At 38.8% G+C, this 23,018-nt stretch overlaps 1 protein-coding gene across 2 annotated transcripts in view; it reads right to left on the bottom strand.

Annotated features, from left to right (window-relative positions):
- Positions 1 to 23,018, bottom strand: part of NOTCH2 (notch receptor 2) — a 178,061-nt gene that overhangs the window by 109,335 nt on the left and 45,708 nt on the right. Inside the window, exon 2 of one of the 2 annotated variants that reach the window (XM_030869221.2) lies at positions 14,425 to 14,506. In XM_030869221.2, coding sequence (XP_030725081.2) covers positions 14,425 to 14,506 — 82 coding nt within the window. Of the gene's footprint in view, positions 1 to 12,223; positions 12,241 to 14,424; positions 14,507 to 23,018 lie in introns of those variants that run through there. The other variant, XM_070045204.1, reaches the window with a different exon arrangement.

Genomic DNA, 23,018 nt, shown 5'->3' with positions numbered 1-23,018 from the left:
TCAAAGTTTGGGAACCACTAGGTTGAGCTATTTACCCAAAGGATTATCAATACTAATTAAGATTCCTCATATATAGAGGACTTCTTACCCTTCACTTACCCCTAAATCATTTAAAGTGGGCAAGCCAAATCTATATGGAGTAGATTTTTTAAATCACATATTCCCCCAAAATATGAACACACACACACACACACACACAGTCTGCATTTTCTTTTATACTTTCATTAATCTTTGATAAAACACTGACTACATGAAGCACCAGGATCCTGAGTGACAGAACATCCTGCAAAGTGGCCTCAGTAACATAAACTGCTACACTCTTTTTAGAAACTTAGCAGTAAAAATTAAACAAAATTTCAGAGAAAAAAATTGAGTGTGGGTGCTTGCTTTCTGTTCGCCAACATGAGTAGGTGACCACCTGTAAAATTCTGAAGTCTAAAAAATATATGAAAACAGAAAGTTCCAAAAGCTTATGGTTTGGTCTGAAAGGATTCCTAGTTCAAAAATAATTGTACTCAAATCATATCAAACCAAACCTGAATGTGAGAGTAGGCTTGGAGAAAAACCTGCATTTCTCCAAACTTTAAGAGGGTAAAAAATATTTCTTTGTAGATTCTGAATACATCATTCTTGAAAAAGTAATAATCACACATATAGGTATGCAAAACCATTCAATGAATAATTGGAAAATACAATTTCAAAATGCCCTGAAACACTACAAAATCCCATTTAAATGGCCTTAATTAGAACCAGAGATAATAAAAATAGTGGGCATCATGGGAAAAATAAATAACAGTGCCTTGAACCCTATTTCAAGACAAAAACCACTACTTCCCATAAAAGATAGGACAATGGCCCAAAGGGTTAAAAAAATGGTTCTTGAGGGTAAAAAAAGATCTTAGATATTACAATGGTTTGTGAACTTCCAAAGGGCCACAGTAGATAAACTGATATACAATATATCTATGGTATTAAAGTTGCATGGGGCAGGGGTGGAGAGATTAGGAAAAAACTCTAAAAAGGCTCCTTTGGGGCAAGGGGTGATAATGATAAAAAGGTTGAGAAACAATGATATTGCATATCCAAATAAGGTAATTTTTAGCTTAGTATCTGGCACTCATAACACTCATAAATGGTAGCTGAATTAAACAGAAAAGTTTCCTACAAATGTTGCCTATATTCGTATATATTCAAACTCACATGTCTTCAAAAAAGTGTTCCTCAGCTTTGGAAATTCCTTTACCTATGCCTGATCTGCTGTATGAAATCAAATTCTATGCCTCCGTAGGGTCAAAGTGAAGATCTTGCAAAGCTAAACAGTGGTCTAACGAGAAAATTTATCTAACATACATGCAGATACCATACAGATTATTTCTTTTAAAAATACAATGCTATCATTATTTTATGTACTCTTGCATTCTTATAACAAAAACAGCAAAACCTTCAAACCCTCACTGCATGGACAATGCTTGCAGCGCACGTGAAAGTCTTAGCCTACTGGTATCTATACTTGGAAGCATGCTCTATCATCAACTACACGGCTGGGACTGGATTTGTTTTGTTTATCTGTTTCCCTCTAGATTATAAGCTTTTGAGAACAAACATAATTATTAAAATCATCACCATCACAATAATCACCCAAAAAACTTTTCCACACAAAGGATAACTTTGATGAAGTTAATGACATCTCACAACATTCATTACTTTTATGACAATAAGGGAACAGTTACCATCAAAGAAAAAAATGTAATGTTTTTATTCATTTTATTGAAAACACTCATTAATTTAACAGGATCTCGGCTTTAGTGCATACCTCCAGCATGGGTCATCTCAACTAGAAAAGTGGCATCAACCAAAAACTGATACAGGAAGATTCAGATATAATTCTTGGTTCTAATTTCAGCAACATCTGCTTTAAGAATTTCTTTTGTATATTAAAAAAAAAAAAAGCTTAGCCCAAAAATGGCTCTTCCAGTCTATACCGCATGCCCTCCAAGGACATGAAGCATTTCAAGTGGTTATTATGCTCTAAGGTAAAGGTCAACAAATATTGCCCTGGGCAAAATCCACGGGCCACCTGTTTTTATACCTCCAGTCCAGGAGCTAAAGCTGGCTTTTACATTTTTTTAATGGTCATGCTTTAAAGAGGTATATAAGTGCCTACATTATATCCTCAATTTGCTTCTTAGCCAGCAAAGCTTAAAACCTTTACCATCTGGCACTTTAAGAAAAAAGTCTGCTGATCCCTGCTCTAAGGCCAGGACAGCATTAAAGTACACATAGGCTAAAAACACCTTCAAAACATGTGCTTACAATTTAGGTAACTTTTTTTGTTTACTACAAGTCAGGGCACTTTAGGAGCACTTGTTATGAACTGCGTTTAATTTCAGAAAGGCAATCCAATGGTCAAAGAATCATCATTGTCAATTGTCGTACCTCTGCATAATTAGAACCAAAGATAATAAAAATAACGAACATCAAGGAAAAAAATTATGGTGTATAACCTTCATGTGGTGACTCAAGACAAAAACCACTACTTCCTTTAAAAGATGGGCCGCTACTTCCTTTAAAAGATGGGACCATGGCCCCAAAAAATCTAAGATATTACAATGATTTGTGGCCTTCCAAACCAAAGAAACTGAATATCAAGCAAGAATCCTGAAAGTATGCACTCAAGTTCATACAAAGTGAAGATAAATTCATCCTGAGAGGCACTTCACTTACTAAACTGAGTCAAGGCAAAGCCATGCCTGATGTAGCTACATTCTCCTGCACCATTCTGCTTAAAAAACCCATGTCTACTGGTAAGTGAGATGTACTTACGGCATACCTAAGGATGGATGGATGGATGGATAGATAGATAGATAGATATGTAGTTATGAGTTTGCTTTTTATCTGAATAAGAAGAAAAATATATTGGGCTTCTCTGGTGGTACAGTGGTTGGGAATCCGCCTGCCAATGCAGGGGACACAGGTTTGAGCCCTGGTCTGGGAAGATCCCACGTGCCACGGAATAACTAAGCCCATGTGCCACAACTACTGAGCCTGCACTCTAGAGCCCGCGAGCCACAACTACGGAGCCAAGCCTGCGCGCCTGAAGCCCGTGCTCCGCAACAAGAGAAGCCACTGCCATGAGAAGCCCACGTGCAACAACAAAGACCCAACACAGCCATAAATAAATAAATAAGTAAATAAATTTATTTTTAAAAAAAGAATAAAAATATAACTAGTATATTGTTTTACAAAAACTCTCACCCAAGACTTTAGCATGTTCTCAGAGGTTTTGATTGAGTGGTTCCCCACAGACCTTTCCTCTAGATCAGCCCTGGCTCTTCCACCAGATGTGAACCTTGAATTGGCCACCTTACTTCTCTGAGCCTCAGCCTCCTCATGTATTAAAACAAGACGCTAGGCCAAATAATCTCTAATATTCCCTTCAACTCTAAAATTGTACGATTCCATTAGGTATGTTCTACAGCCCCCTTGGATACTAATATCCTTTAGGAGGATTAAAGACCTCCTTTAGAAGGAATGCAAAAGAATTTCCACATTGTTTTTGTTTCATGGAATGTTAAAAAATAAAATGTACAGCTAGAGTTAAAATTCTTGGTCTTTCAAACTGCCTCATAAAAGCCCTGAACTGTTTGTTTTTAATTCTGCTTTTCTCTCTCCTTCTCTCCTCCCCTTCTCCCTATATATTCACCCTGTTCCTTGAGGGTTGGTACCAAAAATGAAAAGAAATAGCACTGAATCTTTAGGTCACCTAATGGGGACTGAGAAACAGCTTTTAGTCCCACTCTACATTCTAATCACTTATGTAATACAGGATAAGTCACTTGGCTATATTAAGCCTTGGGTTCCTCACATATAAAACAAGATCAGTGGGAAAGGTGCTCGACAAAATCCCTTCCACCTCCTAAGTATGATGACTCTACAATTTTGGCTGTTGAATTCCCTCAGCAATACTGCCCGAGAATGTAATGATGCTTGCTGACGGTAATGCTTGAGGTCAGTGGTTGAGTATGTCTCAACCATCAACCCACTCCAAGCAGGGGCTCCCTGGGGAAAGAATTGTGCCTGTGTTTCTTCTTTTATATCCTTCACACTGCCCAACTATCAACCTTCTAAGTACACAGACAGTTCAATACATACTTGTGTAAATGAACTGTTGTACAACTCACACTTTCAGCTAATCCCTCACAGGAAGCATAAGGAAGCAAAGAATAAGCAAAAGAGAAAGAGTGATGTATTTAAACAAGATATGGAGAATAACAAGGAACCCTGAGCCTAAAAGGGAAAGTCCTTACCATCTTCCCCAAGACATCTGGCCAACATGAGAGCCTGTTTTCTTCAGCACAGAATGGTGGTAGACATTGCAGTCCCTTTATGGAATCTGATCTACTGAAAAATTTCACAAGACTAAAAATGACTGATGTGTGTGTCTGGGAAGAGATGCACCAAATTTAAACTTGCAGGGAATCAATCACTTAATTAAATTCATGTAGGACCTTTTTCCAGATACAATTTTTATATATCCTCTCAGCACAGCGTAAGTACCTGTCTTACTCATTTCCCCAGCTCAAGATGCTCTCATTAATTCTTATAAAATTTAGGAAAGAATGGGTAATATGTCATAATTAGAGAGTATGCTTCTCTGAAGACTAATTATAAACTCTGACTGTCAGTGTCAACCTTTGCCTGGAAGGAAATGAGTCAACTTTTCATTAGTAATCAAGCTCTGTCCACTTTTTTAAGAGTGACCCAGAAATTCAAGACCATGAATTTTAACATGAGACAGAAAATCAGACACCACAAATATTATATACAAATGGGACTAAGACAGAAAAATTAAAGTCAAAGAGGCTCCTGAGGTACTTTTCAGGCTGAGTGAGGTTTCAGAAGGGGCAAGTTACCCAGTAAAATAACTACCCAAGGAGATGTCTCTGGCTTACACAATAAGAACCCCAGCATTTCAAAACTTTAAAGGGACAGGTGGTTAAATGGCCAAGGCACTACCATGGTCAAGGTAAAAAATCATAACCACTGTCAAATGTTTTCCACATAGAATAGGCATCCCTGGTTTATTCTGGATAATTGAGGGTTTGGATATGTACTATATAATCAGAGGAAACAAGCAGTAAAGGACATGAGCTAATTTGGGGTAACCAGAGATGTGGCGAACAGATGCTTGCTTACTCTGGATGCCTGAACTGAACTGGATCAGGCCAATGATATGCTGGACAGAAGAGATCTGAGGTGGGAACACCTAAATTCTCAGCTACGAGAATGCGCTATGCCTTACATGAAGACCGATCCTGTTCCTGGTGTCTCTGTTTTTCCATCACTCCTCCTATCCCAACCCATTGTTTCTGCTGCCTCAGAGATTCTTGAATTCTGAGTTTCCCTGCAAATGGTGTCCACAAGCCTACCTGGTCACTCTGCTCTGGAAGCAGCATAAGACTCAACAGTCAAGGCCAAAAAAGGGAGGGGAGGACAGATGACTGCTCCCAGCTGCCCTCTCTTCTTGTCCCCGGTCTCCCCACTCACCCCTAACTCTAGACAGTCTATCTTCAAGCATTCAAGCCAGCATGTGCTAAAGGAATGATTTTTTTTAATGAGCTATCACTGTGAAACAGATTAATCCACATACCAGTTTAGTAAAACCTCACACAAACTGAAGTATAGACAGAAGGGAACACCCAAGATGTAGAAAAGTTTTAAAACTATGTCATTAAGGAAAAAAATGATGAAGATATTGGTAACAATTATTCCAGTTAATAATAGCTCTCTAGTCCCCTCAGTCTCTCTACTTCCGGCCTTCCACCTATCCATCTCCTAAGACACAGTCAATATTCTCAGATTCTAAGTGAAACACAAAAAAATCCCCTGACTGTAGTCTTCTGTCCCATAGTCATCCCCTTGTCTGAATCTCCATAGTTCTTATCACCTGTGCTGCTCCATTGGGCAGTTATAGACTATGTGTGTGTGTATATATGTATATATATGTGTGTGTGTGTATATATATATATATATACACACATATACATACACACCCACACATATATATGCCTCATCTCCCCAACAAGATGGCAAGACATCAGAGGACTGCCACCATGTCTTACGCAGGAAAAACACAACATTCATTAGCAGACACTCCCAGTACAGGTACTTGTGAATAAGAAAGTCAGACAGCACAGGCCTCCTCTTGGCCTTTATGTCTGTTCACGACACCCAGCACAGTGCTCAATCATAGTAGCCAGCTCAATAAACAGCAGTTTGATGAATATTAAACTTTCCTTTGAAGAGTGCTATGGACTGAGTGTGCCCTCTCAAAATTCTTACGTTGAAACCAACATCCCCAATGTGATGACATTTGGAGCTGAGGCCTTTGGGAAATAATTAGGTAGATGAAATCATGAGGGTGGGGTCCTCATGATGGGATTAGTGCCCTTAAAAGGAGACAAGGGACCAGAGCTTTCTTTCCCTACCATGTGAGGATATAGTGAGAAGGTGGCCATCTACAAAGCAGAAAGCAGGTCCTCACAGGGAACCAAGTAAGCCAGCTCCTTGATCTTGGACTTCCCAACCTCCAGAACTGTGAAAATAAATGTCTGTTGGTTAAGCCACCTGGTCTGTGCAGACTGAGACAAAGAGTGAGGATCCTAAAGTGCCTCAGAGTCTTACTTTCAGAGTTCAGGATAAAGGACTATACATATAGTAACTGCAGGAAATTTACTGAATCTATACAGACTCAAGTGCCCTAAATGCTACTATTCTACATAAGGTCTAATCAGCCTCTTTTCTTATTAACCCCTACCTTCTCCTCATACTTATATGAAGAAAAGAAATGGATATAATGTTCCATTTGGATGTGTTTCCTGAGTAATACCACCTGTTACTTAAATAATGCCTTTATTAGTCTTTGCTTTCACTTTCTTTTCATAAAGACCTTTTCATAAACGTCCAAGTAGGAGACTGTTTAGGAGAAGAACATTTTAAACAGAAGATAACTGCATTAATAAGGGAAGGCTGAAGGCACCAGTATAAGAGTCAGTAATATATTTTTGGACACAGAGGATGAAGTGCTAGTGAAGATTATTGATGATGGATAAATAGGACATAGAAAACTTTGGGAAGCCCCAGACAAATTGTAAATTACCTTACATCGAGATGTAAAATAAAACACAACTAAGACAAATATGAAAACAAAACACTCACATAACACAAACACACACAAACAAAACACACACACACACACACACACACACACTCTCTCACATGATGGGGTGAAAGAAACACTAAACTTCATTTCTACCTACAAAATTCCTAGCAACAGGATGCTGAGAAGAGGACTTAATGAAAACCCCCATCATGCCCACACATTTATGCTAGCTTAACAGAGAAAAAAGCACTTGGAAATTTTTAGATAATTACATTTTTATCACATTCTGACTTCTTCAACCCCTTTGTATTCAATCTTGCTAGCCCTGATGAAAGACAGATAGCCAAATTTTAAATGAAGGATTTAATTAATTACTCCAAATCGAGAAAGAGAAATGTTTCTCATCCTGCTTAGTCACAAGAAAAAAGGGGATAAAGGAATTACTATACGAAATTAATGGTGCTGACATGCCACAATGGAACAATGAGAAAGAAACTTCACTTAGGATTATGGTTAACCTGGGGATGGTGTTGAAAGAAGCCTCGCTAAACTCCTATCTATTCATGCCAGGTTTGCGGGCCAAAATTAGTTGCTTTAACTTACTGGCAGTGACCCAAGACAGGCAAAAGGATACAGGCAGAGCCTAAGAACCACCTCCTCCTACTTCTCTACCTAACACTGAAGTTTATAAAGCTTCCAACCTAAGAATAAAAATCAGCTGAAGAGAACATGAGAATTCTGTTGTTATATATTGATAAGGAGCTATTCATCAAGACTTCTTTTATGAAAAATTCCTCAGGGACACAACATATTTGTTAAAGGAGCTTTCAAGGATATAAGTGTTAATAAGAAGAATAGCTTAGTACTGTTAAAGGGTCCAGACCCCAAGTCCTAAACAAGGAAAGCCTCACAGGACATACATGTATCTATACATCTATAACTCGCAATGCAAGTATAAGGCACTATGTTTAACAACCTGTGGCTTCTGTGCTGGCAGCACCGTTTATCAGAAGTTGTAGAATTTAACCTGTCTGTCTCAGTTTCACAGGTGCATAAAATCTGCCTGGACTTGCTCATCTTCCATTAGGAAAAAGAAGGGAGATGTTTCAAGTTTTTAAGTTTAGTTTTCTCTACTAAAAAGCATTTTAGTACACAATATCCTCTACCCCCACCTTCACTGCTCTCTTCTTATATTTCATCTGCATTAATTGCACTGAACTTTCAAGTGCAAGGCCACTTCTCAGAATTGCAGCATTAGCCAAGCCTGGCCCACGTACACTCATGTAGCTACAAGCAAGTTCAATAGTATTGAACTAGTATTATGTAGTATTATGAGCTGCCCAGGCCTACCTATGTCTCTACTTTAAAATCAGGAACTATATATAGAGTTTTAATCATAATCCTGATCTGAAAATCTACCTTTTATACACTTTTTAATGTTCCACACTTCCTTTTCAGAAGGTCCTGTTTGAAATACCACTTTAAAATAGGTAATTTTGTCCCATTTTACTAATAAGCAAACTGAGACTCAGAGCAAAAGCAGATTTTCAAAGAGCACATCTCAGGTCAGATACTTAAGAGTTACGTGATCTTGGGCAAATTATTTAACCTCTCTGAGTTTCCATACACTCATTGGTAAAACAGGGATATCAAGACTCTCTACCTTACATGAGGACTAAAATAATACCTGTAAAGAGCTTAACTGAGCACACAGCCTAGTATGTAATAAGTGATTAATAAATATTAGCTAGCATAATATTCTTCAGCTTGCCAAAGATCCAATTACTGACAGGATTTAGGGCTCAAATTCAAGTCTATCTGGCATAGAAACCTGTCCTCTCCATGTCACCAAGCAGGGCTCTTCCAGATGCCTTAATCCACTCACCAGTGCCAGACTGAACCACACAGGAGTGTGGCACACACAAAAAAAAAAATCAGCAGTACTGATTTTATCTTTTTTAAAAATTTGGATATTTTTAATCATAATTTTTGCATTCATTTTGATTTTTGAACTATTGCCTTAAAGTATTATTCACCTCAACTGAAGGAACCTTGCTGGCAGAACCAGTTTCAGCAGAAAAAGAGAAAGTGGTTTAACAGTTGATATTCTTCCCAGTGCATTTCTTTGATCTGATACTGCCCCTGAACAGCACTCACCAACAAGGTGAGTGAAAGGGGAAAATGCTGAGTCAGTCATGACTTTTGAAAATGCCTTTCTAGGGCAGTATGGCCACAACACAAACATTGATAACGCATCCTCTACTATAAGCAAGGCTCTGGAAGATTCTGAGTATCTCTGTTCTCTCGCAACTATACAGAAACTTATCAAGAGGACAAAGAAGGCGATGGCTCCAGTTTTCTTGGATGGCTTTTGGAGGCCTGGACCACCAACACTACTCTCTAATCCTGGCAAGGAAAATTGTTAGTTGTTAAAGTTTAACGTTTCTTATACCTAATAGATAAATTTTAGGTAAAATGTGACACAGTTATATTTTATAACATTTTCTATTTATAATAATTTACTTTAAGGGCCTCCCTGGTGGCACACTGGTTGAGAGTCCGCCTGCCGATGCAGGGGACACGGGTTCATGCCCCTGTCCGGGAGGATCCCACATGCCGCGGAGCGGCTGGGCCAGTGAGCCATGGCCGTTGGGCCTGCGCGTCCGGAGCCTGTGCTCCGCAGTGGGAGAGAGAGGCCACAACAGTGAGAGGCCCGCGTACCGCAAAAAAAAAAAAAAAAAAAAAAAAAATGTAGTTTCTAGTTAGATACTTTGGCAAAAAGTACAGATTCTCAAATGCAATCACCTATGCACAGGAGCCTATATAGCTCATGCTGACTTGCCATTGTTTAACAAATATTGTGCTAGTTACCTCCTAAGTGGTATGTAGAAAACTTTGAAAGACTCCTTTAAGATTATAATTCTTACCATTAAAAGTAATGGCAGAGTAACTTAGATCAACTCACCCATTCATAATAATTATAAACTCCAGACAAAATATTAAAGGTACCAGAGAGCAATCAAAGCGGGCAGAAATTACAAGGGATATGAGCCTCGAAGGAAAAAACAAACTACGTATGTGAAACATGCATTTATACACCTTTTTCCCTGAAGAGTATTCCCCAGTTCGTGAAGCACAAGAGAAACAGAAAGCAAGCAGAGAATGCAAGTCTTACTGAGCTAAAGAGTCAAAGGTGTCTAGAATTGTCAAAGTAGCTGAAATTTGAGGAGGAGAAATCCTGGAAAAAACAGAACCACAGAGGAGGTAGCCCGAAAATATGTAATATAACTCCACAACAAGATGATATTTAGGAACACAATGGAAAGCAAGAGCTGGAAGGCTGAAAAGCTGAGCATGGTTCCAGGGAGTCAGAGGTTTTACTTTAAATCCTACCAAATTAGAGGGGCTTGGGATACACCCCAGAATATGGTAAAAACCTCACGCTTTTCACTGAACCCACTGAGGGGTCATACCTTGGGAGTAAGGATTATATCTAAAGCCCAAGTCTAGACCAAGACGCACCACCAGACTAAGAGCAAAACAGACCTCCCATAGCACAGCCCAAATAGCATCAAGGTGATCTTCCAGTAACATTCTTTAGTAGAAGATAAAGTTTAAAATGCATCACTCACAATGTCCAGAAAACAATAAAAACTACCATAAACATGAAGTAAAGGGAAACTGTACCCACAGTCGAGTTAAAGAGCTGTTTACGGAAACATGTCCAAAGACAACCCAGATGTTAAAGAACTGGCAAACAAGGATTTTAAATAACTATGATAAATGCGTCCTTAAAAATACACATTTTGTGAATTTTACAAATCATAACCTCACCCACCCCCAACATTCTAGTGAACTTGAGTTGCCCACGATTTTTAATCAAAGTGGGATTTGGAATGGTTTATATTTGAAAGCCTGAGAAAACAACTTGAAAGTGATTAATGACAGCCAAATTTAATTATATATTTACACCTCCCAGTAGGACAAGCGAGAGAATGAAATGCCTTACCTCTCTGTAGTGAGAGGGCTTTATTAAGATATGACAACAACTATTTAGGAGCAATAATTGAGTTTTATGCAAGATTACACCGTTTCTCCTTGTCTGGCTCCCAATCTAATCACAGACTGATAGAGTACTTAGACTCTTAACAGTTAGAAAAAACAGTTGAGCTGTGTACAAAACTAACCTTTAAAAGTACTTATCCTCATCTGTCAATGTGATCTTATCAAGGATTTCTATAACTTCCATAAACAACCATTATAATTTAGCTGAATCAATAACATTATGCTCTTTAAAGAGACAGTCAGATACCTTCTACTTTAAAACATTTTCCATTAACTCCTACCCACCCACCCCAGTAAAAAAAATTTGGCCTCAGCTTTCTTTTCCTAATCCACTAAGCAATCTCACGGATAAAAAGACAATCATGTGTCCTGCATACCTGATGTAATTTTTATAAACCTTCTAAGTGTTCTAATATTTATTACCATTTTGTGAAAACAGTATTTACTGAGCAAGCTGGAGTAACTTCTTTCCCCAGGGGAAAAAGCAAAGCTGGTGAAGATATACTGAAAGGTCTGCTAAATAAATGGTACTTTTACTTAAATTTTTCTTAACGTTCTGTGGAGGTTAGCTGGCATGGCACTGTAGGACGACTGATTTGGCTTCCCTGATATTGTTCTTGCTTTTCCTGTGTCCACTTATGTAGACACTGATACTCCTGAAGATGCTAACATTACTTTTATTGAAGTAGAGAAACGTTCTCTTTTTACAAGGTTTGTTGTTCACATCGGTCTCCCGAAAAGATGGCCTTGCCCATTTTATTCCCTTACTCTCCTTTTCTCTAGAAGCTTGTTTCCCTCACAACAGGGTTGGAAGACATCTGAGGGATGTCCAGGACTAAATCCAGAGCTATATCCATAAGCAACCCACCCCATCAATAATTAACAAGTATCCAGGGACAGAATTCAGGCAGCTCCATTTTTGTCAATCACAAAGTGAGTTCCCTGTTTCCTAGCAATGCTTCTTCCAAAAACTAGGGTCAACTTTGTCTCTCTCACCTTGGTTGCAGAGTCTGAGACTAACAGCTCACAAATCTGTTTTCTCCCCGAAATGTCCCTTAGTGTCCATTCCTGGTAAGTGCTCAGAGATTGGTCTCCTCTACAGCCCTCGTTCCCCATGTCAGACCACAAATATGTAGGCCAACACTTAGAACGTATTTGAAATTCTCCCTGCATAAGTCACCAAGTTGAATTATCTCTAAATAGAACTAAATTGCCTCTCTGTGTAGTACTACCATCCTGAATGCTACATGAAGCCAACAAAATTCTCAGAGGAAAGGACAGTTTCTACTTATTTAAGACAAACAGATTTAAAGACATGTGAGTGATATCTACTGAGCACTTTTGGTTCAAGAAACATATCGTTGAGCGCTAGCTACATACCAGGCACTGTACTAGGCATTAACTGTGCAAAAGCACACAAGACCAGGACTTCACACTCTAGTGGGAGAAACCAACACATCAACAAATGATCATAGTATAATGGGTTAACTACCACGAGAGAGATAAATAATAGAATAAAGCAGGCAACTAAGACACCAGATGCCAAAGAGATTAACAAGATTTCAGTGGCCAATTCTAAGGTACCAAGTTCCTTTCCTTATTATCTCCAGTTGTGTTTCCATTCTTAGAGGAGACTACATCACATGTTTTTGGTTGGATTTTTTTTCCCAGCTAGAAAAACTAAGTGAACAGCCCATAATCAGTTACATAAAAAATTTCACTTCCAGTGTTATATTTATTCCAATCCAAACAACCTATTGTTAAGCTTTACTGTCATCACAGCTTAAAATATTTTCACTTTGGTGAAGAAAATTTTTTCTGACTTGGAAAATTCTTGTTCATAACATTAAAGAACTTAGATCCTGTTGTCAGAATAGACTTGATTGGAAAAATGTCATTATCATAGTTATGTTTTTCAGTTAAATATCCAGAAAAGAAACAAACCCATGTTGGATAAACTCACTTCAAATGCTTATCAAGGGCTTCCCTGGTGGCACAGTGGTTAAGAATCTGCCTGCCAATGCAGGGGACACAGGTTTGAGCCCTGTGTCCAGGAAGATCACACATTCCGCGGAGCACCTAAGCCCGTGCGCCACAACTACTGAGCCTGCGCTCTAGAGCCCGCGAGTCACAACTACTGAGCCTACATTCTACAACTACTGAAGCCCACGTGCTACAACTACTGAAGCCCACGTGCCTAGAGCCTGTGCTCCACAAGAGAAGCCCCCACACCGCAACGAAGAGTAGCACCCGCTCGCCGCAACTAGAGAAAGCCTGTGCACAGCAACGAAGACCCAATGCAGCCCAAAATAAATAAATTAATTAATTAATTTTTTAAAAAATGCTTAGCAAGCAAATACTTCTACCAAAGCAAAGAACAAATATATCCCATAAAAGTGTTAAAGAAGATAAATGTTATATTGCCAAATCTTATTTTCCATTAAAGAAATAGAATGGAAACATGTTCCTATCAAAAATTTTCAATTGAGGTTGAAGAGGGAAAAAAATTATCCATAGGCAACCTAGAGAAGCAATTTATGAGATTACCTCACAGGTTTCCTCAAACAAAAAGTATGGCTACACTAGAGGATGATCAGAGAGAAAGAAAAGAAATGCTCCTGAGGACTAGTCTAAACCCCCAGTCCTATCTACTCCTCATCCTTATTCTTTTAAACCTATATAATGACGTTCAGCCACAGCCCCTGCTCCCCACTCCATCCCTACAAGCATGTGTGCATCTTCTCTCACAGTCTCTCTCTCAGAATTGATTTTTTATATTAGATAAAAGTTTCACATGGCTTTACTTAGTATTTCACATAGTATTTACTTACAGTAGGCAGAATTAAAGTTAACATCTATTTGGTTTGACTTTAAAACAAGATCACAGCTAACACGTTGAGAAGCGATTCTGAGGCTTTGCCTTAAACTGAAAATGTAAAAGAATGTACTCACTACATTTAACTAGCTACTCACTGAAAGTCTTTTTCATGATGAAAAAGATAAGACAGTAAGTTCTTATTAACCATTTATCTGACATCCACATCCTCATCCCCCACAAAAACTACATCAGAAAAGTTAGAGAACCAGTAACATTTCACAGAAGTATTAAAAACAGAGCAGTATTACCAAATCTTGTCCAATTTCCTATTGAGGAAAAATAAAATACATAAAGAAGGAAAAAACAGAGAAAAACTTACTTGCAGTACCCTGTACCATTGTGGTAGGTAACACATATTCCTTCATTTACACAGGGCTCATAGCCGTCCCGACATTGCAATGCTAAAAACAAAAACAAATACACGTTAGAAATAAGTCACTAGTCATAACCCTCAGACATCAGAGAAACAGCATCCAATCTGGGTCAACATTCATTCCCATATCCAACTTGATTTAGGTTTCCCTTTAGAGTTTTAATCATCTTTTTATCTTTTGGCTCCTACAGTCATAGAAGTACAGAAGCTCATCCCAAGAGTCTCTTCCCATGATAACTGTTCTGTGGTCCGGAATGATACTCTTAATTCTCTGTGCCTCTATCTCTCTGGCTGTTACATCCCTATTTCCCAATGATACTAAGAAAATTAAAGCTATACTATCCATGATATGCCATGAGCATCTTGGGATTTGGATACTTCAGATGAGCAATGTAAGGATTCATCAACGAATATTTAGGAAGACCTGGGTAGATACTAGGTCACCATGATATTAATGAATTACTTAAGCCTCAGGTGAAGTTTCAAAACAGGCCACTTCAAGAAATAATCAGAAACATCAATAATATTCATTCAACAAACTGTATTTGAGAGCCTAGTGTGTACCAGACACTACATTAGGATCCAGAGGAAAAAGGGGAAATGGAATTCATAGAGAAATGAATAAAACATAATCTCTAACTTTAAGGGGCTCACACAAAGATGGGGAGTAGACTATAAATAGAGATTGTAGAGGAGGGGGGATTAAAGCAAAAAAATGAGAAGTTAATTTTATATCTATAAATAAAACAATAATTCTCAAATTCTTGAACCCTAGTCCCTTTAATAAAAAGGTACTTCATCATCTTAATCCCTCCCAAAAGCAGACTACCCAGAAATAAACAGCAATAGTAGAAACTTTCACTGATTTCAGCCAGAAGAGGAGGAGGGCCACCCAAAGCCTCGTTTGCTGGATAATTACAGTACCTTGATTGTTTAGCTTTTAGAGTTGGCATTTTCATCACCAAAATGCTTATCAAGAATACTAATAACAAGTGGAAGGGCAAGACAGAAAGAAAACTTGTCAAACAATAAAAATCAAAATTGAAGTCCATGAACTTTTTCTGGAAGATTATTAAGATCTTCATCTCCTAGGATGGTTCGTGTATAAATACCTGAAAGCAAAACCGAGAAGTCTCCACTTTTGAGTTTCCTCTGTGAGTACCACTCTATGAATAAACTGCAATATCAGAGGCTCTAGGTCTGCCCTTCCGGGGCATTAAAACCAGCTTCTTCTCACAGCAGGGCCCAGGCACAAGCTGGATGTTAGAACAGCTCCTCCATTAACAATTACTGCATAAGAGCCTTCTATTTGCCCAGTACTGTTATCAAGTGATGAAACCCTTTGAGAATGTTTACAAAAATCTCAGCTCTTAAGATAATAATATTTTTAAAAACTAGTGATAACAATAGCAGCTAACACATAGCACTTACTAAATACCAGGTATTGTTCTAAGCCCTTTACACAGACTAATTCAGTCTTCCCAACAACCCTATGAAGTAGTTAATTTCATTAAACCCATCCTACAGAAAGGATAAGTGACCCGCCTATGGTCACAACAGTGAGTGAAAGAACCAGAATTTGAACCTAGGGAGTCTGGATCTCACGAGAGAGTCTGTGCTCTTAACTACAGTAATAAACTACTTCCCACCATCTGACATTTTTCTTCTCAAGAGGGGCAAAATAGGTATTATTATACCCACATATTAGAAAGCGAAGGCCAAGGAGGTTAAGAGGCCTCCTCATGGGGCATTCCTCCATAGCACTAGCTGTGACACTGCTGGGCCTTACTGAGTCCAGCCCCGTCTCCATGACAGCTATTGGTATCACACAAGCAGTCACTAGGCTGCAGCCTGCGCAGGCATATTCAGGAAGAGGGTCATCTTGTTGTCCATATCCCACTTCCCTGTAGGGCTCAAATGCTCCCTCTTCCCACACTGATAAGCCCAATGCAACAACTATAATTAAAACAGTTAATGTCAGGTTATTTCCTCCATACCAAAGTTCTCAAACTGATTTTTTTATTCTCTTTAGACACTTTTATTAGTTTCAATGAGAACTTCCTGACTTTTTTTCTATTTGCTTTTTTCTTTAAATAGGAAAGGAATGTCCCGCAGGCCCAGAGCAAGCCACAGCTCTGGCCTCCCCCTGCAGGAATCCTGGGGCAGTGGAGGGAGTCAGGAGTCCTGAAACCCTGGATCTACCACAAACTAGCTGCACTACTGCAAGAAAAGCACAACCTCATGGGGGCTCAATTTCCCAACCTGTAAACCAAACTGGGGTAAACTAAATGCTGCTGAAGGATCCCCTGTGATCCAACAGTGACAACTCCCTCATTAAAAGTAGATGAATGGCATGCCTGGTACCTAGAGAAATCTATCCAGAAAGACAAAAGAAGCCAGCCACCCATGACTCAGAAAGCCATGGGTGCAAAAAAAAAAAAAAAAAATCACAGTCTGTTCCTATTAAGCATCTCGGAAAATCATTACAGTGACAGGTGCAGAGAAATACAAACAACCTAAAGTCAATATGTGGCAATCAATCTAGAAAATAACTTCACAGCCTAGCCTTCGTGAACCAATCAAATTCAGGGACCAAAAAGGAGGTAGGCTCGCAAGGCTAATAATTAATGCCGTTTGGCTAATCCGTAGGATCATGCTACCTTGAACCTTTAACATTTACTAAGCCACGGTTCTCAAACTTTAGTGTGTATCAGAATCATCTGGAGGGCTTGTTAAAACACAGATTGCTGGACTCCACCCCCCACCACCCCGGTTTCTGAGTGAGTCAGTCTAAAGGGGGCCTGGGAATGTGCATGCCTAACAAGTTCCCAGGTGATGCTGACGCTGTGACTCTGAGGAGCCACACTTGGACACAACTCCTGTACTAAGGCATGGTGGTCCACTTTAAGGAATCCCCTGAGACTACATAATCCACCAGAAGTCCTGGATGATGGAGACGACAATGTATTGCCTGGATGGATAACAGCAACGACAACCAAGTAAAATTTGAGACTCACAACTTTGCTCAGAGGCTATTTCTAAATGAATACTGTAATTATTTGTCATAAATATAGAAGTTAAAACTTTGATAACTAAAAACCATGACAGTGAGGCTGGGAAAGATCTCATTTCAAAATTCAATTTACTTTTTTCCCAACGTAAAACACTTCAATTTAACAATAAAATTAAAAGCAGCTTTATATTTGTAAAGTAAAAAAAGTTCCATCATATCAGTTAGACATTAAACTGATGTTTTAATAGACTCAGAGAAACCGGTCACTCACAAAAGGAGTGACTTTTTCCCAAATTTTCATCTAAGCTACAGAGGTTACTCAATAAATGCTGGCTGACGAATATCAGTCTCATATATGTACGTGCCCCCTGCCCCCAAAAAGGGCAAAAACAAAAAGAAGCAGTGGATTCCAATTTCATCACTCCATCACTTGGCAATGTGACACAATATCTAGAATATTTCCAATTTTCACACATTTTCTCTACTGCATATTTGGGGACTAGTCTTCCAATACTCAGAAATATACTTACAGATGGAATTCCCCAGAGGTCCAGGGGTTAGCACTCCACACTTTCACTGCCGAGGGCACGGGTTCAATCCCTGGTCGGGGAACTAAGATTCCACAAGCCTCAGGGAGCAGCCAAATTCATTTAAAAAAAAGTACTTACAGAGCATCTACTATGTGAGGTGCAGGCCCTGATGTCAGGGAAACCATGGTTAACATAATAAAGTCCCTGTCCTCATGAACCTTATTTCTACTAGGGAAAGACAGATAATGAATAAGTAAATTTATTTATTATCTCACAGCGGTAAGTGATAGATTCTATTGGAAACAAAACCCAGTTATGGGATACAACGTAATCAGGAAGGCTGGAGGTGTAGGGACCTACTTTAGATAAAGTGACTAGGAAAGGCCTCTCTCAGGTGGTTTCCTTTGAGCTAAGACTTAAACGAACAAGAATCATGAAGATATAGGGAAACAGTGATCCCAAGCAGAGGAAACAGCAAGCGTAAAGGCCTGGAGAGGGAATGAGACTGGTATTCCATGTCTGTATGGCTAGAAATTATTAAACAACAGGCAGGGTAATAGGAAACAGCAAGGAAGGCAGGCAGGGGTCAGATTACGGCTTCTACTCTAAAGGTGAGCATGAACTACTGGGCTGCTCTAAGCAAGGAAGGCAACACAACCAGATCTGTGTTTGAAAAAAGTCAAGACTGTTAAATGTTCCAGTGTGTGGAGGCTTTTCTTCCTTTCTTATATAAGCTTATGAAAGTCACCTCATTTTAGACTAGGCCAAAGCCACTCATTTTCTCAGCTCCCCCGCAAATGGTAAGGACTTTATTCTAATCCCATCTAACCTCCCAGAATGACAATGTTACAAGGGTCAGTCCACCACTCGCTAATCTGCAGTGGCTTTCAGTTCTTACTCAGTTTTCAGAACTTATTCTCAGCTTGGCTTCAGAAGAATCAGTTGAGAGGTGGATGCAGTACCTTCGGTAGGTACAGAACCAAGCTTGGCACTTTTTCTTCCAGGGACGAGTCATTCCTTCCTTCTTCCAGTCGAAGCCCTCACCCTGGCCTTCAAGATCGCAGCCTACATTATGCACCCAGCACTTCACCTCGAACCGCTTTGAATGCAGCCTCTTGCTTGAACAGACCATTGTGAACTCAGTTCCTTGCCTCCACTAGTATCTCAGCTTCCTCTGATTGCCACTTCCCCTTTACTATCTAAATTCTGCTCCTTCCTCCCAGGCCCAGCTCACCTTCTGCCTGGCCCACAAAGCTTCCCCTGGATGGTTCTGTCCTCACAGGCCAACCCCTACCCTTGTAACACTCATAACTCACAATTTAGCATTTAATTCTGTGCTGTCTCCTAACTCTCTCTGCTTTTACACTTTTAAGTTCCTAGATGATAGAAACCATTTCTTCTCTTCTGTATATTTGAGGCAATATAGTTTAGTGATTGAAAGCATAAATGCTGAAATCAGGATCTCAGTTGGAATTCCAGCCCCACCGTTTACTGTCTATCTCTGTATCCTCTTTGTACTTTCATTTCTTCATGTACAAAATAATCTCTCTCAGAGCCCTGGCAAGAATGAACCAAATTAATACATTTAAAGAGCCTAGAACAATGCCTGACACATAGTAAGAGCTCAAAAAAGGACTGCTCACATAGTAGGTACTTAAATTCTTTGTAATTGATACCATGATAAATGGTGGCTTTAGAGGAACTTGTTATATCAATCAAACCCCAGTTTAACAAACTGAGAAATCTGGAAAAATAGAAGAGCCCTAAGCAATTTAGGACATATCAATAAATGGAATAAATTCTTCCCAGTTGCCACCAATAAAGGTCTAGTAAAAGATATCCTGAACTACTACAAAAAAAGTCACTCAGTGCTCAAAAAAAAAAAAAAAAAGGTATAGCACTGCAAGCATAGGGAGAAGTGATTCATGAAAGGTAAAGTAACACTATATATGAGCAAAAATGTCATTCAGTGTTAACATGGTGCTTTTGCTACTTGTGGAACGACTACTCTGAGTATGGCCCTCTACCTAGCACTGCATGAAAAGCAAACAGGGACAAAACAAACGATTCCTATTCTCATGGTGCACACAATCTAGGGATGTTAGGAACAGGGACAGACAGAAAATGACCAACCCAAATGACTCTAAGATAAATAGGAGTAAAATAAAAATTGTTTTTACTGTATACCTTTAGCAGACCCTCTCAATATCAATTTCAGAATCACTCCAGAAAAAACCTTTAAGAAATACAACACAAACCTTTGTTGTTGAGCAGTGAGTATAACTCAGTCCAGACAAGGTTCTAGTAAAGTTTATCAGCCTCATTTGTATATAAATACTGCAAACAACAGAATAAACTGTCATTGATTTTTACCAGTTCCAGTGCCTAAGGAATTTGCCCATTTAGGGACAGGCCCAAGATCTCCAGACTTAATGGAATTGTCCTTAAAACTTCCTCTAGGCATTTACCTAGGTTTTCCAGGGCTTTTCAGTATCATGCCAGCTACATATCACTGGTTTAAAAGACTCCCTTTGTTTTAGGAATCTCTAACATGAGTAATTAAGTCTGCACCCCAGCCGGTGTAATCTGAGCAGCCTTCAAACGTGTTTCACTTGTTGCATTAACATGTAATCGTTTTAAATTGGCATTACTTGTCGCTTTGCAGCCTCTTCAAATAAGCCTCTGTTGTCTATCTCACATGATTTTTTTCATATCCTGCTCCCTCTGTCTGCAGGATGGCATCTGTTTGCGCTTTTACGTCCCCTGATGACTCAAAAGACATTTTAATGCCTTGAATGGCTGGGGTTCCTAAAATATGTGAAGAGGAGGCATAGAGGGCCCCTTTAATCTTCTTTTCAACGTTTATGCAAATTTCAAGTAGCAGCATTTGAGAAAGATGAAGTCTGAGTTTATGCCCTAGGACCTTGGCTGTGGCCCGCTGCTATTGCTTCAGGCACATGGTGCTGGAAGAGGCTCAGTAAAATGAACAAAGCAAAGTTTTCTAAAATGACTGCTTGCATTATTACCAAAAATAGGAGAATTGAGGGCAGACAGGGAGACATCAGGGATTTGCAATAAGTCTCGCAGCACCCTGCAATTTCAAACAACAAAGCTCTCGCTAAATTTTTTATTCCATTTTTTGGGATTAAGCCATGGAAAAAAAAAAAAATCCAAACAAACAGAAGAAGTGCAGAAGCTTCAAATCCCAAGTAGTACATTTAAAGAAAAACAAAATGGAGAAACATCTGTCTTCCTCCTTGAAATCTGCCTTGATTAAAAGGCACATAAATGAAACAAGGGAGATATTAATTTTATTTTCCTGATAGCGTTCCGAGGATTTCTATGCCCCTTAAAGTTATCATCTAATAGAACATTTGTTTTCTACTTAAGAGATGATAATACCAGATCCACAGAAATTAAGGCTTAAGCTATAAGATTCATAGCAAAATATTACTACTTTTCAAAAGCAGGAATGCCTTGATTTAAGAAAATATAACCAACAAAAAACTGAATTTACAAATAACATAAGGGTATTTTTTTAATTATTAATAGCATTTTTAGTTTTATAAAGATATTCATCCCAGTGAGTTGGTGAATCCATAGTAATCTTTCATTTTAAAAATTCCAATTTTTGTCCTATTTTATAATGTTGGATTTATTGCAAAAAACAAAATTTGGCACATTTGCTGTACTATGTTAACATATATTATGCACTGTGTTTTTTTCTTTTTCTTTTATTTTGCTGTATTTTTAAAGACTGCAGAAAAAATTTACTTATGAGTTAAATTTTAATTTCTTAGTTTGGGGATGAAAATGGACTTCCTCTTCCATATGAAATGCAAGATATGAAAAATACACATATACTTATAAATCACGTGACCAATTTGTTAATAATCATCTCTACACACACATTCTTCCACCTGGAAAATACTTCCCCTCCCTTTCTTCCTTCTCCATCTTGCTAACTCCTACTTATATTTCAATTCACGAATAAAGCATTACCTTCCTTAAGAAGCCCTCAGAGACCCTCCAGTCTGATTTACATGTCCCTCCTTGTACTCCCCTTACATCTTGGGCAGATGCATTATAAATACAGGCTCACCAATTTCTCTCTACCTCTGAGCAAATTCCCTAAAGGCAGTGACCATGATTGGCTCATCTTTGTATAACCAGGACCTAGAACAGTGCCTGGAACGCAGCAGGTATACTCAATATTCATAAAATATTCAATGAACTAACTATCTCTAATTTTGACAAAACTCTTTAACAAACTCAACAATCGGTTTATGTGTTTAAAATATTCCAAGGCTCCAATTTTAATAAGCATGGGGATACCCAAATGTGACTGTGCCTAATAATTCTGATTTCATACTGTGTAAGGAGTAGAAAAGTAAAATATGGAGGAAAAAATGGTGCAAATTTCCTGGCCTTTAACAGGGATGAAAAGTTGAGAAAGTGGAACCATACTTTTTAATCTTCACAAACCTAAAACATCTTTGGAAGTTCCTATCTTAAAATTTGCATGAATAAAGAAACACCCTCCCCCGTGAATCTTAAGCCATGTGTATTATGGTAAGAATTGATTTAAATGGTTTGAACGGAAGCCAAATAATTTACTTCTAAATGGCAAATGCAGAAACCAGGCATAAAAATTCCAAGTGAATGCTAAGCTAAGATAGTATGCTTTTTTTTTTTAAAACATCTTTATTGGAGTATAATTGCTTTACAACGGTGTGTTAGTTTCTGCTTTATAACAAAGTGAATCAGCTATACACATACATATATCCCCCATATCTCTTCCCTCTTGCGTCTCCCTCCCTCCCACCCTCCCTATCCCACCCCTCTAGGTGGTCACAAAGCACAGAGCTGATCTCCTTGTGCTATGCGGCTGCTTCCCACTAGCTATCTATTTTACGTTTGGTAGTGTATATATGTCCATGCCACTCTCTCACTTTGTCCCAGCTTACCCTTCCCCCTCCCCGTGTCCTCAAGTCCAT

This window comes from Globicephala melas, chromosome 1, assembly GCF_963455315.2.
Source record: "Globicephala melas chromosome 1, mGloMel1.2, whole genome shotgun sequence".
Classification (NCBI taxonomy): domain Eukaryota; kingdom Metazoa; phylum Chordata; class Mammalia; order Artiodactyla; family Delphinidae; genus Globicephala; species Globicephala melas.
This window is presented reverse-complemented; position numbering and strand designations above follow the sequence as displayed.